We start from the raw sequence: 13,719 nt of genomic DNA on the forward strand, positions 1-13,719 counted from the left end.
ATACATATATTTATTTATCTGTACATATTTATATTAAAGAAACTAAAAAGTCAACGTAAGTCAATATCCGAGATCTCCCTGAGATGCCGAGATCGCCCTAAAAATGTTCAAACGAGATCCCAAGATCCGAGTTCTCCAACCTTGGTTTCTTGATTTGACCTTTTTTCATGATCTCCCCAAAAATGTAACCCACATTACTGAACTTTTTTTTCATGATCATTTCAAGTCTTTGTAGTTCTTAAGTAGTTTCTTGATTGGAATACATCAAGAAGTCTAAATTCACAATAAATTGATAATACACATATATACTTTATATATCTAAAGTACTTAATCAGAAAACGAGAGTTTAATGATAATGGTTTTTTCAAGACTTCATGAAGTGTCTGTTCTCATTTGTAGTGGGGCTGTCCTGTTAAAGAATCCTAAAGGAACATAATTTAACAAGCACATTGTTTGTAGAAGAAAAACTTCCTATAAGAAGTACGAGTTGAACGGCTTACTAAAGTAGCCTGATCGTATTTTATGTTAATTTTTGTAAATGTATTTATAAGTATGGAGTAGGTTTTAAGTCACAAAGGATCCGTAGCGCAATGGCAGCGCGTCTGACTCCAGATCAGAAGGTTGCGTGTTCGATTCACGTCCGGTTCAAATCCCACTTTAAAATCCCATCATTTTTCCTGTTTTTTATTTTTGAATTTTCTTATTTTAATTTATGATTTTATATTTTATTTTATGATAATGACTACCCAAAAAACCAGTCTTTAAAAGCCTAGAATTTAGAATTCAATTTTGCACACTGGTACAAATTAGAAGATGACAAAAATGTCAATGTTTTGTATGTATTGTATGTATTGTCATTGTAGATATTACATTACATTTTACAAATATGTAAAAACAAAGTATCAAACCAAGCATCAAATAGGCGATATATTGATCCTAGCTTCTAATACTTTCTTTATTCGTTCATTTTCACATTCCATTCTACCCAACCCGACAACACGAACATAAAATTCTATGTTTGATTCGTGTCGGATTCACTGCCCGTTCGACAACACGAACGTAAGATTGCATGTTTGATTCGTGTCAGATTCATTTCCCTTCAAAATTCCTACTAAAAGTCCCTAAACGATTACCACTCGATGTATATATGCGAATTTTGCACAAATGTAAGCACTTGCTATAAAAAGTCATTAAAAGTTGTACCAAGAAAAAAAGTACAACTAAATTAAGCACAACATGAGTAAATGATGATAACATGTAAAAATAGTACTATTAATAGCTAAAGATTGACTGAATTTTGTAGACAATGTGAAGGCCAATAAATTCCTTCTCTTGAACAAGGTATAGGGGTTGGATGTGCAATGTAGGTTGGGTACATATGTCCCGGCATCAACACGGATAAATCTGATGTATTAACCGCTTGTACCTATCACAGTCGGGACACTTTAATAACTTGTACCATACAAAAAAAAAAAACATACTCTTTAAAGAAAAGAAAAAAAAGAACACACAATAGTAACTTACTTGTGGTTGTGGATCTGCGACCTTGTTCATCGGTCTAGGGTCATTGAGTCGATGATTGGCATGTTGTGTAAAGCGGATTAATGAAGCGTTTGGCCTAAAGAATTGTTCGATAATGGCTATGATGAGGAACATTGATATGAAAATCCCAGTTGCAAGAAAGCCCAAAGAAACCGAATTCCACAAACTTTCGTTGTCAGCGTGTAATCTTTCGCTATCGAAGTTGTCCATGGTAGTTTAGTTTTCTCTTTGGAGGAAAAAAGAAAGGTTATAAGAACTTAGAAGGACAAATAAGTGCACTTCATCTTATATGCCAAAAGATAGTCATATTTCTGATATATTAAGAATTACATTATTATTATTATTATTATTATTAAATCAGATATGGTTAAAATTATGGTAGTGATACTTTAAAACACGTATGTTGGTGGTCCCTGTATTTGCATCTTGAATGTTTTTGTTGTATAAAAATACAAAAGTTGTTATAACATATTTACATCTGGTAAGCTTTTATCATACTATGATATACATGTCTGTTACTTTGTACAAAACGCATGTTAGCATCGATTTAACTGTAGTGGCGAGTTTACCCTTCGACCCATAAGATTACCGGACACCACTAGTTTAATAATTTTGTGTAGATACTACTCTTTAAAATGTATATGAAATCATTAAATTTAACTACAAGACCCCATATATTTTTTCGAATTTATAGCTTTTTTCTTTAACTGTATAGGATGCCACTAAATTTAAGTGGTCGGGTCCATATATATTTCGAATTTGTAGTTTCTTTAAGGTAAATAATCATCGAAATAACATTCAAATATAATTAGCAGCAGCGCAAAAAAAAAAAAAAAAAAAAAAAAAGGATCTCATTGAGTATCGGTTCTGAAATTGTCACTCCTTATATGTTACACCATTACACCAAACTATACGGTTTATGAAGTTTGAAACTACAATTTCTTGTAGAAATATAATATGTCCAGATATATTCTCCCTTACCTCTTTTAATATTTTGTGAGCAATACCTAAAAACATTTTTAACTAAACTCACACATACACACACGCGTACATCATATCAGGTTTATATTGTGGAGAGCCATAACGAGTGTTTCCTTGGTTCTTTTCTAAAGCAATAGATTTTTACTTTTTCATTATTCATTATTCATTAACAATTGAGATACGTACAGCTTTAATTATTAATTTTTCATTCAACAATCGCAATATATTAACATCCTTTTACTTGAATTTGCACAACTATAAAGAATAAAGAATTAGATAATAGTGTAATTTGAATTTGCTTATCTGTACAAGTTACCTAGTTTTACATATACATAGACGTTCTAGGCACTTCGAGCCATCTAATCTACCTTATGATGTTATAAACATTGTTGAAAAATTACGGTCTCACTAATTCCCAACAAACATCCAATGAAAAACAGTAAAGAAATAAGAACAATCTACAACACAAAAATTTTAAGTGGAAACTCCAAAACACGAGAAAAACCACGAGCATCCAAAGAAAGAAATCCACTATATCACAAATTGTTACAATGACATAGACGACTCTCTTAAGCCAACTACACTCTCCAAAGTATTTAACTAATACAAGTCTTAAACAAGGGTAAGAACGAAAGAAATAATCAAATACTTAAAGTGTATTAATTGGTGCAAGTTGGAAGTATGTCCATGACCTCCTTTTATAACCAAGTCATTCACCTCCAACTTCTTCATCCTACCGATGTGGGACAGCATCATTCACTAAGCAATCATATCAATTCTTCTAACCAAAATCAAAACCAACAAACATATCCGAACTCACTCAAAATTTTGGGACTATGGCCCGTGCGTGCTTCAATAAAGCTCCATTAACATTAATAACTGGAACCCTTCTAGTTTTGTGGATGCGGTGTACGATGACATCACTAATTATGTAAATATAATTAAGAATTTATGGTATAAGAAACAACATTTTTTTTATCGATAGAAGAAAAAATATATTAAATGGCTAGCAAGGTGCTAGAAAATCACAAACAATCTAGAGGGTTTTGCAATCATAAAGACCATGAGTCTTTTATACTTCTAGAAAAAAATCAATTAAAAGTTACAATAATACTATCAATCACATATGATTTCTGGAATTTAGGGTCATTGAGCACGTAGCTATTTTGAAGTCTCCACATGTTCCAAAGAGAAGCAATGATTGCAATCTGCACGATGATCCGATGATTCCCGCTCAGCGGAGTGTTCTTAGTCCAGGACCAAAGATTATCAACCGAAATCAAGGGAGGAAACGTCGTATAAGACACAACTAAATATAATACAGTAGAACCTCTATAAAATAATAATGTTAGGACCGAAACATTTTATTAATTTAGCGAGATATTATTATATTAATAAATTAATAAATTATTAATTTAAAAAATTGGCTTATGTATGTGAGCAACTCTCAAATTAATGCATCGACTTTCGGAATTACCATGTGCGCTCGTTTTAGCTATTTGAATAAAACATAAACAAGGAACTTCAAAATTCCCAAGCATGTAAGTACATTCACACATTAATGAACTTGTGACTATAGATTTGAAGTTCACAAAAAAACATTTGATTATAGATCCATTTTTTACTAGAAAATCCTAGCATTTTGGAATATTTTAGTAATTATTAATTTATAGTTTTGTTGAGACCAATATATTTATATTTGGATTTCAAAAAAATTATTATCTAATTATTTTATCGATAGAAGTCCAATTTCGTACTGGTCCCAAGTTGGGACGGCACAAATTATTAATTTTATCGAGGTTATTAATTTACTGAGTATTAAATTATGAAGGTTTTATTGTATAGGACATCGTATTTTTTGGGGTTTATCATTTTATTAGTCATTAAAATACTTAAAATTAGTTCACTTAAAACTCCCTTGAGTAGTTGAGTTTGATACTAAATTTGCCGCCGTGAATAACTCATGTTTATAAACATGCAATGACACGAATAACGCATAATATGAACCATGGATCCTAAATTCCTAATCACCCGACCCGAGTGACCCTTGTAATTAATTTGAGTGAGAAATTAAAATTGGTGAGGGGGGAAACTTATACTGCAACAAGACATAATCCAGCCACTAATACAATTAAGTGAAAGCTGCCATAAAGACACAAAGTTAAGGCTGCTCCAATAACACTTAACTCATTATTATTTATTAATAAATCACTTTCTTGCTTTCAAATAGATACAATACTGTTTGGCATGATTGTTTAAAGATTTTACATTTTCATCATCTAAAGAGTTGTATTGATGTTTGCCTGTTCTATTTTTGGAGTGATAGAGTTCTTGTTTGATCTCAAATCTTAATTGTGATAAAAAAAATAAAAAAAAATAATAATAAATAAATAAATAAATAAAGAAAAAAAGCTCAAATCTTAATTATGATAAAAAGGTCTTTTAGTTTCTGTTCTTAATTTGGAGTGATGTGGTTCAAGTTCCTGTTTAGTTTATCATTGGATAAGCTAAGTGCTAGAGACGGAGCTTTTAAGGGGCTAGGAGCGACCCTCGCCCTCCTAAAGTATAAGAAAATAGTGGACGTTGTAGTCATTTGGATTACGAATGTTTGAGCATTTAGAACAACTAAATCGGATTGCATTATCAACAATTTACTTTACACTATTCCAACCTCACAACAACATATCTTGAAGTGTCGTAGAAAAGTGTCGAAGAAATATATCGGATACTTATTGTTAAGTTAAAATTGTACTTAATTTTTTATTTAGATCAGATTGAATCCAGTGGAAATTAACATTAATAGTTTCTAATATGTGATAGAAAGTATATTTTATTGTAAAAATAAAAAAATAAAAAAAAAAGGACAAACATATCCATTGAAAAAAAAAAAATTTGTTTCAAACTTACAAAAACCACAAAATTTTGTATATGTTGTACAAAGGGTACAAATTGCCAAATTGCTTGACTTCAAGGCTTTTGACGCTATGATGACGAGTATAGCCGAGAGTGAACCGGTCACGACTAATTTAAGTAATTCTAACGAGATCCCGCCCACACCGGTGTATAAAAAGAATCCTCAAAAACGAAAGAAGAAATTGGTTCAAGGCGCCGAAACGAAAGAATTCGGCGTGTTCATTAAGGATATTTGATCTTTGAGTTCGTTTATTTTGGTTTCTAGGAGGGTAGTTTGATTATGGTCTCCTAGCTAGGTAATTTTGTTTAGTATATTATTGGGCTGATCTAATGTTTCGGTTTAGGTTAGGTGAGGCTCAATATAGATAGTTTGTTTGACAACAGCTTTCTAGGTACGAACCTCATCGATGTTACTCATTTGTAGCTTTCGTTGAATTCGTTTTCTTTTCGAAAACGTTTTCCGTTATTTATAAAAGTTCTCGTTTTTTTCGCCAAAAAAAAAAAAAAAAAAAAAAAATAATATGAGCCAACAACAATTGAACTACCACCCATAAGTCCATAACCTTTAACGAAAGCGGACATTTAAATGGATGCAAGTAAATTTTTTTTTTCCGGCAAACTCATATAGAAACGAGGTCGTTTTCAAAAGAAAAACGCGCTCAACAAGTAATACAATAAAGACGGGAAAATGGGGAAAGCTCGCACCTAGAAAGCAACTATCTAAACGAAACTATCAATGGATGCAAGTAATGGCGGGAACTATACTAAAAGAGATTATGTCTCCCAAATATTGAAGTTGTTAGTGTAGTAATATTGTATTTAAGGGTACCCATTCGACTCCTACTCGAGAACGTAGCTGGAGATACGTTAGTCTAAGTTGTTGGCTCCACTCATTATCTCCTCATGTTGTCATCGCCATATCTATGTCAATGATCTCTGCTCACTGCAGGTAAGCAATTGTGAAAGAATCGAATCAGAGTTCACCCCGCCCCCACCCTGAACAAATAAAGGGCAGGAAAAATCACAAAGATGTACTGATACAATTAGGGCTTTGATCGGTATTTCTTTGTTGTTGTCGCCGTATTTATGTATGATCTCTGCTCGCTGCAGGTCAGCAACTGCGAAAGAAACGATCTCTGATCGCCCTTAAATAGTTAAAGTAAAAGTAGTGATAGATCCCAAACATTTAAGATGTTTTTTAGTGTGATTATAACATTTAAGTGTAAAAAAGATTATATGTTAACAACTTACAAGTAGTTCGGCTACCGATTGCGAAAAGGTAGAATATAGAAAAAGATATAACAAGGTCAAATACGTTTACACAGCCTCATTTTGAGAAAATATATTGAGCATCCTGCTAAATGTTCCATGCAGCAGAATCAAGCAAAAATGCTCATCGAAAACTGTAAGAAGATCAAGTAAAAATAAGGGCAAAATCCATAAAAAGGTAACATATTATACCACTTTTTCTATTTTCGGTAATATATTTCATTTCGCTATAAAAAAAAGGAGTGTATTTTCGAAAGTTAATCAAAAAGAGGAGTGTCGTTAACTTTTGTTAACTTTCTCAGTTAAGTGTCAACTTTGCATTACATGCCAAGTCCTTTATCGACCAACGTTTTCAACTCGCGATTTTGACGCACGTTATCGATGCGCGATTCCGGCAAGCGTTTTCGACATGCGTTTTCGAGGGGTGTTTTCAACTCGCGTTTTCAACACGCATTTTTCAAGGAACGTTTTCGATGTGCATCGATCGTGGCACGTTTTCAACTCGCGATTTCGACGCGCGTTTTCGACGCGTCTCGAAATGTTGCCATTTTCCATCATGTCTTTGGGATGTAATTTATATGGGAAAACACGCATCGAAAACGCGCATCGAAAAGCACGTTTCGAAAACGCGCATCGAAAAGCACGGCTCGAAAACACGCCTCGAAAACGCTTGTCGGAATCACGCGTCGAAAACGTGGGTCCAAATCGTGATTTGAAAACGTTGGTCGATAAAGGACTTGACATGTTATGCAAAGTTGACACTTAACTGAGAAAATTAACAAAAGTTAACGACACCACTCTTTTTGGTTAACTTTCAAAAATACACTCCTTTTTTATAGCGAAATGAAATATATTACCGAAAATAGGAAAACTAGTATAATATGTTACCTTTTTATGGATTTTGCCCTAAAAATAAGCAAATGCCCTAAAAATAAGCAAATGCCCAATATCATCCAGAAAACAAAACCCTTTTAAATAAACATCAATTTCATATTAGTACGACCAAAAAAAAAATAAATCATAATTTCGAAAAGAAGTCTAAAGGTCAAAATAACAGAGTTCAAGACCAACATATAATAGAAATTAAAATAAAGCTAGTAGGCATATATAGTAAAACCAAAATTTCTCAGTCCCATTTCCTTATGCTTTCATTCGTCCAAATGCCTTCAACTTCTCATCCGAAGTTTGGAAACGACCATGCCCAAACTTTGACGATGTGTCAATGAACTTAAGCTTAATATCCTCCAAAGCAAGCCTCGAGGTCTGGTTCAACAACGATTGCCTCAAAGTCACCACACGCTTCTTAGGTCCCACGCAGCACCCCTTTATCATCAGATAATCATCTTTCACAATACCATAGTGAGGAAAACCTCCCATTGGAGTTATTTCTTTCTCAGTCCTACACACAAAAATAGACTTTTAAAGGCTGATCATATTATATTATATATTATTATTATATCATTTTTAAATGATAATTAAAAAAATATTGAGAAAACGAAAATAACCTGTCGAATTCAGTGAGTGCGGAATGAGACTCCTGACCAACCTTCCCGAGTTTGTAAATCTTCTTATTCATTTCAGTCCTGTGATGATAACCATTCTGTCCAGCTCTTGCAACAGTGTATGAAACCCTAGCTGGATGCCATGCTCCAATACAAGCAACCTTACGGAGCCCACGATGGGTTTTTCTAGGCAAACGGGTCACACCCCAACGGGTCACAACACCTTCGTAACCCTTACCTTTAGTCACACCAATGATGTCAATCATTTCATCCTTTTGGAACACAGCATCAATAGGGATCTGCTTCTCAAAGAAACCATAGCCGAAATCAACTTTTTGTGCCACGTCACCACCGTTGACTTGAATTTCCATCAAGTGAGCCTTCTTTTGCTTCAGACCTTTCATCTTTCTGATCTGTGTGTGTGCCAGAACACGAATGACATTGCAGTATTTCTTCATTTTCTCCAATTGCGACTGGATATCTTTCTTTCCCAAGTCATTTTCATACTTCAGTGAATACTTAGAAAAGACTTTCTTCTTTGACTTGCACCAGTTCTTGTAGAATCTCCTCTTGACATCCTCACTTAGATGTTGGGCCCACACTGTATTCAGAGTACGGAGACCACGGGGGGTCTTAACATAGCCCACCAACCCAACAACCACCATTGGAGGTGTCTCAATGATTGTCACAGCTTCACAAGTTTCCTTCTTGTGGAGTTCTGAGAGAAAATTAACGAGTGTGTTTAGCAAACATAAACATGAAAATAATTTAATTATTGTACATGCTTTTCAGATACATAAGAAAAGCAAAACCGCTTTTATAAATTAGCTGATGTGTAACAGATGTAAAATAACTCACTTGACCCGGGCTTTTCAACTTCTCTAACAATATGGGTCATTCCAGCTTTGTAACCCAAGAAAGCAGTCAATTTGCACGGTTTAGTTGGATCATCTTTAGGGAATGCCTTCACTGCAAATACAGAGTATAACATAAGCAAATGAAGTTTCTGATCAACAATAAACAAACAATAATAAATTGTAATCCAAGGCTGTGGTCAGCATGATTAACTACATAATAAAAAATGGGTCCAAATATGTATAAAAACTAAAATCAAAAGCTCAAAAAGTTGAATATAAACTAACACGTTTAGTTAATATCTTTGGATAGTAAAAATAAATGATAGGTGGAGTTTATATATTTGAATCATAGAGTAAATACTTTGAGCACAAGATACAAATTATCAAAGATAGTATATGCCTGAGCAAATAAAAAAACTAAATTTGTTAGCCAAAAAATCAAAGCAACATATATAAACCTTTTCCTCTGTGGCGAGCAGCCCTCTTCCTGGGAAGAAAGCCCAATGAACCATGTCTTGGATGTTCAAACTTGCGATGAGACATGATACTTTATTATTGCTTTGTATCTGCAAAACTCATAAACTTCATTTCCATATAATGCAAATAAGAGTGCAAACAAAAATAAATAAGTGGTAAATATAGCAATACTTTATATTGATTCAAATGGACAATTCAAATGGAAAATCAAAAGAATAATAATTTCGCTAGGTTAATTGAATGAACACGAGTCAAATGATAACGATTTAAAAAACATAAGTGCATATACTAAAGGACATTATCCTTTTAATCAAAGTTAAGTAACAGAGTAGATATTAAAGAAAATGAATGCATGGGCTAAGTATCTCATGCTTAATTTTCATCAAATCACAAAAGGGGGAACAAATTTGAAACACTTAAGAAGATCAAACATAGAAGAATAAATCATAAACACGAATATGGCCTAGTAGCCACATAAATTTCAACTTTTCAGACCTTTAATTTTGCAAGTAAAAGACACTAATGTTGAAAATATGGTGTTTAGTGATCAGAGACTAGAGAAATATGATTGATAAGCTACACAAAGTCTTGAACCAGAACATGTAATGATGAACAAAAATAGCTCCAATACCAAAGGCCTATGGCAAGAACTTTTGCCAATTCTCAGACTCATTCGTGTTTTTACCAAAACCAAAAATGGAATTCAGCAAAGAGTCTTTTCAAGAGTCCAGCCTTGATTAATTGTATATATTTTTGGAAACCATTTCATTCAACATACATATACTGGCAAAAACAAAATGCAACAAAATCTCCCATTCTTTTCATCTCAAAAAGTAAAAAGAATATTAACAAAATATAGAAAGTATCTCTTTATTACAGTAGCAAAATAAACATGGTTTTTTTAATGAAAACTTTTCATCAAAGCTAAGGTAAAATAACAAATTCAAAACTACTTATATTAGCTTACGACAAATAACTCATATCAATAGCTAGCTTCAAAAAAATCAATGCCAGGCTACACAAAAAGAATATGAAAAAATGATGAAAATTTTGAAACAACTGTAAAACATATACATGATTAATCATAATATGAATAATAGACATACAAATCTAATGATAAAAGCACTGGATCTACATATATTAGTAACATCTAAAGCTTAATTACGCATATTACGTCAAAAGCTAATTTCAATTACTCGAAACATACACAGATAAGTAAATACAATATGTAAACTCTCTCAAATTAATGATTTATTCTAAATCTAAAACTACTAATTCAATACGTTTAAATACACACTTTTAGGATCAATTCACAATATATAAAGCAATATCGAATTAACTATCTGCAAACACATACACGAAATCGAGCAATATACACATATGTAATGAAAATCATACCATACAGTAACAGTAATCAACTGATATTATTACAGCAATAATATGACAGAAATAAATCAACTAACTCAGAAAAGCGTACCTGGCCGAGATAGAGGTTAGTTGAAAATCGGCGGATTGAATGAGCGTTATATATAGCAATTACTTGCATTAGGGTTTGCAATAGGGTTTGCATTAGGGTTTGTATCATGGTTGGTAACTGGGCCGGGCTGTTGAGGATAAGGTGCGGGCATTGTAAATCGAGGTACGTTTGGTTACTGTTATTTTTTTAGAACAGCTGAAAAGTAATATTAATGCATTAGCAAGGAGCTCGTGAAAAAAACAAGAATTAGAAAGGATTTATGATCCAAGTTGACCAACTAGATACAACTTTAGTTCTAGCATGTAACTAAAAAAAAAAGCAGAAATACAAATATTATCAAACATAGACGAAATTGCTGAAATAGTCCATGCGTTTTGTACCAAAATGCTAGTTTCGGCCCTGTACTTTTTTTTGATAGATTTGGTCCCGGTAGTTTGTAAAAGTTGCTGATTTGGTCCCTCTGACCAACGGCCGTCAAAAAAGGCCGTTAACTCCAGTCATGTGCCAGACATGTGAGGGTATTTTCGTCCGTTTATTTCATTTATTGACTAAATTACTGAAATGGTCCCTGTGGTTTGTACCAAAATTGCTGAAATGGTCCATGTGGTTTGTAAACTCATGTTGCATCATCAATTCAGTTGCTGCTGCCCTTTCCTCACATGTTATTAATTTCCTGCAAATGAAAAAAAAAATAAACTCAAATATGTGTTACGGGGTACTGCTTAAGTAAGTTTGGTCTAAAACACTAACAAAAAATAGGTTAAAATACCCAGCACAAATCATAATTACAAACACTAACAAACATATGTTGAATTTATTACGAGATCATGAAGAACACTAGCAACAATTGAAAGAAAAAAAAAAAAAAAAAAAAAAGGTTAAAATCTAGATAAATTTTGACACTGATTTAAAAACAGAAGTTGATCAAAATGTTAATCCCAACACTCGAAAGGTAAATTCAGACCCTAAAATCAAATGATTAATTCTAATTATGATTTTTAGTTTATGAAACAAACTTTTGACTTTTTTATTAACAATTTGACTCACGGATTAAATAACAAACGAAGGAATTACGACCTTATATTTTGTAGAAACGTTCACTCAATGATTGTGAACAAGTCTACAATTTTATTTTTCGCTGAATGTGTGTGGATTGTACCACCGGCCTACGACGTTCATCTTTTCGGTTAACTATGAACACAATCTAAAACTTGACAAATATGAATCTGTTAATACAATCTAGTGATCGAAGAACGTTGGTTTGATGTTAGGAACCACAGATCTGGTATTAACTTGTTGTTTTAACTGAGATTTGATGTTAATTTAAGATTTGACGAACGATGAATATGGATATTGTTCGATAAATTTGATTAATAGGATGAAGCTGAAGTCAGAATCTGATGTTGTTATTTGTTGTTAAATGATCTGACGATGATGATGATAATAGATTTAGATTTCATATTTATTTTTGCTTTTGAGAAGTTAGGAGATGATGATGATTTTTGATGTTATAAATGTTGATTATGGGAAAATGAAAATGAAAAACTTAGGGTTTGTTCATATATTTTGGGGATAAAGATGAAGGTGAGGAAGACAAAAATTTTGGGGATAAAGATTTCACTAATTTTGTTACAAACTACAGGGATGATTTCAGCAATTTTGTTACAAACCACAGGGACCATTTCAGCAATATTGTAAATAACGGAAAGAAATAGACAAAAATACCCTCACATGTCTGCAAGTGACTGGAGTTAGCGGCTTTTTTTTACGGCCGTCGGAAATAGGGACTAAATCAGCAACTTTTACAAACCACCGGGACCAAATCCATCAAAAAAAAGTACAGGGACGAAACCAGCATTTTGGTACAAATTACAGGGACTATTTCAACAATTTTGTCTCAAACATATCTCTTTTTCTTTTTCTAATGCTATATATATACTAAATGTTATGAAGTTCTTGGTCGTTTACTTAAGGCAAAAACGGCAAAGGTCCTCAAGCCTTTTCACACTTGATTTTCCATTATTCCCCTCTCAACTACAACCAACTTACAAAAACTACACCAAACTTTAGGGGGTAAAACATAATTCTTTTATTTAAAATAAAAACTCCACCCAATCACTTCGACATCCCGTATCTTCCTGCTCGCCGCGAGTTAAATTCCACCGACCACACCGTTAAACTCGAAATATTTTTATGAACAAAACGAAACTAACTACGTTCCAAAAGGACAATTTTTAAAAAAACACTAAAGACAAGGAAAACCCATATCTTCCCGCTCGCCACGAGTTAAATTTTTTCGACGGCAGCGTCAGACTCGAAATAATTTTATGAACAAAATGAAACTAACCACGTTCGAAACGGACAATTTTTAAAAAACGCTAAACACAAGGACAACTTGTATCTTCTTGCTCGCCGCAAGTTAAATTTTCCCGACAGCATCGTTAAACTCAAAACATTTTTATGAACAAAATGAAACTAACTACGTTCGAAACAGGCACTTTTTAAAAAACGCTAAACACAACGACAGCCCGTATCTTTCTGTTCGTCGCGAGTTAAATTTTTCCGACAGCACCGTTACACTCGAAAAAAATTTATGAACAAAACGAAACTAACTACGTTCGAAACGGACACTTTTTAAAAAACGTTAAACACAACGACCGCCCGTATCTTCCTGCTCCCCGCAAGTTAAATTTTTTCGCCA

The 13,719-nt window shown here is 33.1% G+C and overlaps 2 protein-coding genes and 1 non-coding gene across 3 annotated transcripts; 1 reads left to right on the forward strand and 2 right to left on the reverse strand.

Moving 5' to 3' along the window:
* The first annotated feature begins 576 nt into the window (after positions 1 to 576).
* Positions 577 to 648, forward strand: TRNAW-CCA (transfer RNA tryptophan (anticodon CCA)). The gene has a single exon. It is a non-coding gene; the product is annotated as a tRNA-Trp (tRNA).
* A 631-nt stretch (positions 649 to 1,279) lies between these two features.
* On the reverse strand, positions 1,280 to 1,752 carry LOC139853557 (uncharacterized). Its single transcript, XM_071842943.1, has 2 exons — positions 1,525 to 1,752; positions 1,280 to 1,426 (listed from the first exon to the last, which is right to left on the reverse strand). Exons 1-2 carry the CDS (start codon positions 1,750 to 1,752, stop codon positions 1,280 to 1,282), a joined length of 375 nt encoding a protein of 124 aa, XP_071699044.1.
* Positions 1,753 to 7,784: 6,032 nt separating this feature from the next.
* Positions 7,785 to 9,633, reverse strand: LOC139852578 (large ribosomal subunit protein uL3-like). The gene is made up of 4 exons (XM_071841882.1): positions 9,523 to 9,633; positions 9,066 to 9,176; positions 8,211 to 8,925; positions 7,785 to 8,104 (listed from the first exon to the last, which is right to left on the reverse strand). Exons 1-4 carry the CDS (start codon positions 9,605 to 9,607, stop codon positions 7,846 to 7,848), a joined length of 1,170 nt encoding a protein of 389 aa, XP_071697983.1. The 5' UTR covers positions 9,608 to 9,633; the 3' UTR covers positions 7,785 to 7,845.
* Between the last annotated feature and the right edge of the window lie 4,086 nt (positions 9,634 to 13,719).

The sequence above is a fragment of the Rutidosis leptorrhynchoides genome, chromosome 6 (genome assembly GCF_046630445.1).
Source record: "Rutidosis leptorrhynchoides isolate AG116_Rl617_1_P2 chromosome 6, CSIRO_AGI_Rlap_v1, whole genome shotgun sequence".
Taxonomy (NCBI): Eukaryota; Viridiplantae; Streptophyta; class Magnoliopsida; order Asterales; family Asteraceae; genus Rutidosis; species Rutidosis leptorrhynchoides.